Raw genomic sequence first — 2,664 nt, 5'->3', positions numbered from 1 at the left:
CTAATTTTAAATTTCTTTGAACTGTCCCTTGCACAGAAGTCCATCACAGGTTGTCTTTGCCACTAGGGAAGTTGTGTGGAGCAGCAGCCTGCACCAGGCTTGAACCCCACCTAGCAAAGAAATTTTGTCACTTTAGGAGTATTGGTGATTTAGGAGTTCATATGTTAATACTTGCAAAAGGCCTTATATAGGTACAGGCTGTACCCCTAAAAGCACTTTTAATGATACATTATACATCTACATGTTGTAGGAGTCACCAGATAATTCTTCACAAATTGTTAAATTTTTCCTCCTGTGGAATAGGTCATCACTTGCTTTTGTCCTGTCACTGTACCATCTTTTCGTAGTGGGGCCAATCCTTATACAGTCTGTTCAGCTGACTTTTGCTCCTTCCCATCTCCTAAGTGCTGAGCAGTTTTTGCCAGTTTTTACTGGAATGAAAGAGTGGGGTTCATTTACATTGGAGGTTTGGATTTGCATCTTGGTGGTGGTGCTAGACTGAAAATATTAAAAATTTTATGCAGAATTGGAGTTAAAGTAGTGCTTGTGTGCTTACTAAGGGTACTTTCAGTGTTTCCTACTAATTCCATTATGTTTTTCCAGCTGAACGAGCTTTGGATACCATGAACTTTGATGTCATTAAAGGCAAACCAGTGCGCATCATGTGGTCTCAGCGCGATCCATCTCTACGCAAAAGTGGTGTAGGAAACATCTTCATCAAGAACTTGGACAAATCCATTGATAACAAAGCTTTGTATGACACATTTTCTGCTTTTGGAAACATTCTATCCTGTAAGGTTAGTGGACAATTATTTGTGCATTGCATGTTTTGACATGAGAAACTCAATTTATGCTGGGAACATTCCATGGGTATTACAACGTGATTTTTCTTTAATAGGTGGTATGTGATGAAAATGGATCCAAGGGTTATGGATTTGTACATTTTGAGACACAAGAAGCTGCAGAAAGAGCTATTGAAAAAATGAATGGTATGCTGCTTAATGACCGCAAAGTGTAAGTACATAAACACAAAGTTTGGGATCAGAACTGACTGAATTTCATTTTACAGCAAATACTTAAAGCTTACCTGGAAAAGTCAGGTTGCTCCAAACATTTTTAATTTTAAAGAGAATATCAGATTTTAGCATTAGGAATACTATTAATTGGATCACCTGACTAGTCTAAAGGAAGAAAATAAGTTCAGAAAAGGCTAATCATGGACTCTGGAGAAAAAAAATTGTCTTACATGCCAATGCTGTAAGGAGGATGTGGATACTTGTCTAGTTTTTTTATCTTACTGGTTGGAGACTAAATTCCATCCATTAGGTACTCTGAATAATACTTCTTTTCTAAGAATTGTGAGATAGGTACATTATCAATTTTTGGGTGAAATTTAAAGCTCTAGAGGCACTTGGATTACAGTAATGTTTTTATATGAATGTCTGTTAATAGGTATTTCTAGGAAAGAGGACAAGAAAATAAAACTTAGAGAAACATAATGTTTTAAACATTATCACTCTTCTATACTGTAGGAAAAAAGTTATTTGGCTACTTGTTTGGTGGTACCTAGACCTGAGAGGGGAGCAGGCTGAATGTGCCTCACAGCCACGACTGAGGGCTCATTATGGTATTCAGTATAGTAGTAAAAGAACAGCTCTGTAAATATACTTGAGAGAGTTTGGAAAAAAGATGACAGAAATCAGCATCAGCTTACCATCATGGATTATTCTTACATGTAGAGATGGATGGATCAAGACACATAGAAGGGAGAAGATACATTTTGCAGCTTTAGCTTTCCTGCTTTTACTGTGCTTGACTATCATACTGTGGATGTTTTTACTCAGCTTAACATCTGTATAAACCTTTTTAAATTAGTGAAAAAAGTCAGCATATAGTCATAAAAGCACATTGTTTCCATATGCTTGGTTTAGTAAAATGTGTCATGAGTTAATTTTGCTTTGAATTTCTATCCAGGCAAAGTTTTAAAGGTGAATTAAAACACATATCAAAATCTGCTCAACACAATGCACTCTTTTTCTTGCCATCCTTAGTTACTATAAATTGGGTGAAGTTGGTAACATTTAAGAGAATGTTGAGTTACTGTTTGCTACTTTATTGGATTTGTCAGATTTGGAATAAAGTTGGACAATCTAATAAAATTTGAGAGCATGAAGTCTCCTACAGAAACCAGTATTAGCCATGTAATGGCTGCACTTGAGCAGTTCCATGGGTCACAGTGCTCTGTTCAGCTTCTGTTCCTTCTCTGGTGATATGAACTGACCTTTGGTGTTCCCAGTCAATTTGCAATGCTATTTGACTGAAGAGTAAACTGAACTATTTATTTATCTATGCCTATTGGAAAAAAAATTTAAAAATAAAAAATTAAACCTCATAAACCAAAGAAAAGTCTTGCTGGAAAGGTGTGTAGGGGAGTGAGGGGGTTACTTAAATATCCATTGTTTTATTCACTGGGTCAGAGAACAGTAACTGCTTTAGGGCTGACATGTTTTTAGTATGGCAGAGGAATTGTGCTGATACCTAGAATTTCTTGCTAGCCACTTCACCTAGTGCCCTTCCCCATTGTCCAGTGCCTGTTGTCAGAGGCTGTTTTGTAGGAGTGAACAATCCCACCAATGGCTTGCTAGAAGATTTGTTCCACAAAGC

The 2,664-nt window shown here is 36.9% G+C and overlaps 1 protein-coding gene across 1 annotated transcript in view; it reads left to right on the top strand.

Moving 5' to 3' along the window:
* Window positions 1-608: 608 nt before the first annotated feature.
* The window catches only part of PABPC1 (poly(A) binding protein, cytoplasmic 1), an 11,275-nt gene continuing 9,219 nt past the window's right edge, over window positions 609-2,664 (top strand). Inside the window, exons 1-2 of the mRNA XM_010006454.1 lie at window positions 609-797; window positions 899-1,014. Coding sequence (XP_010004756.1) covers window positions 624-797; window positions 899-1,014 — 290 coding nt within the window. The 5' untranslated portion in view covers window positions 609-623. The remainder of the gene's footprint in view (window positions 798-898; window positions 1,015-2,664) is intronic.

This window comes from Chaetura pelagica, unplaced genomic scaffold, assembly GCF_000747805.2.
Source record: "Chaetura pelagica isolate M959 unplaced genomic scaffold, ChaPel_1.0 scaffold76, whole genome shotgun sequence".
Lineage (NCBI taxonomy): Eukaryota > Metazoa > Chordata > Aves > Apodiformes > Apodidae > Chaetura > Chaetura pelagica.
This window is presented reverse-complemented; position numbering and strand designations above follow the sequence as displayed.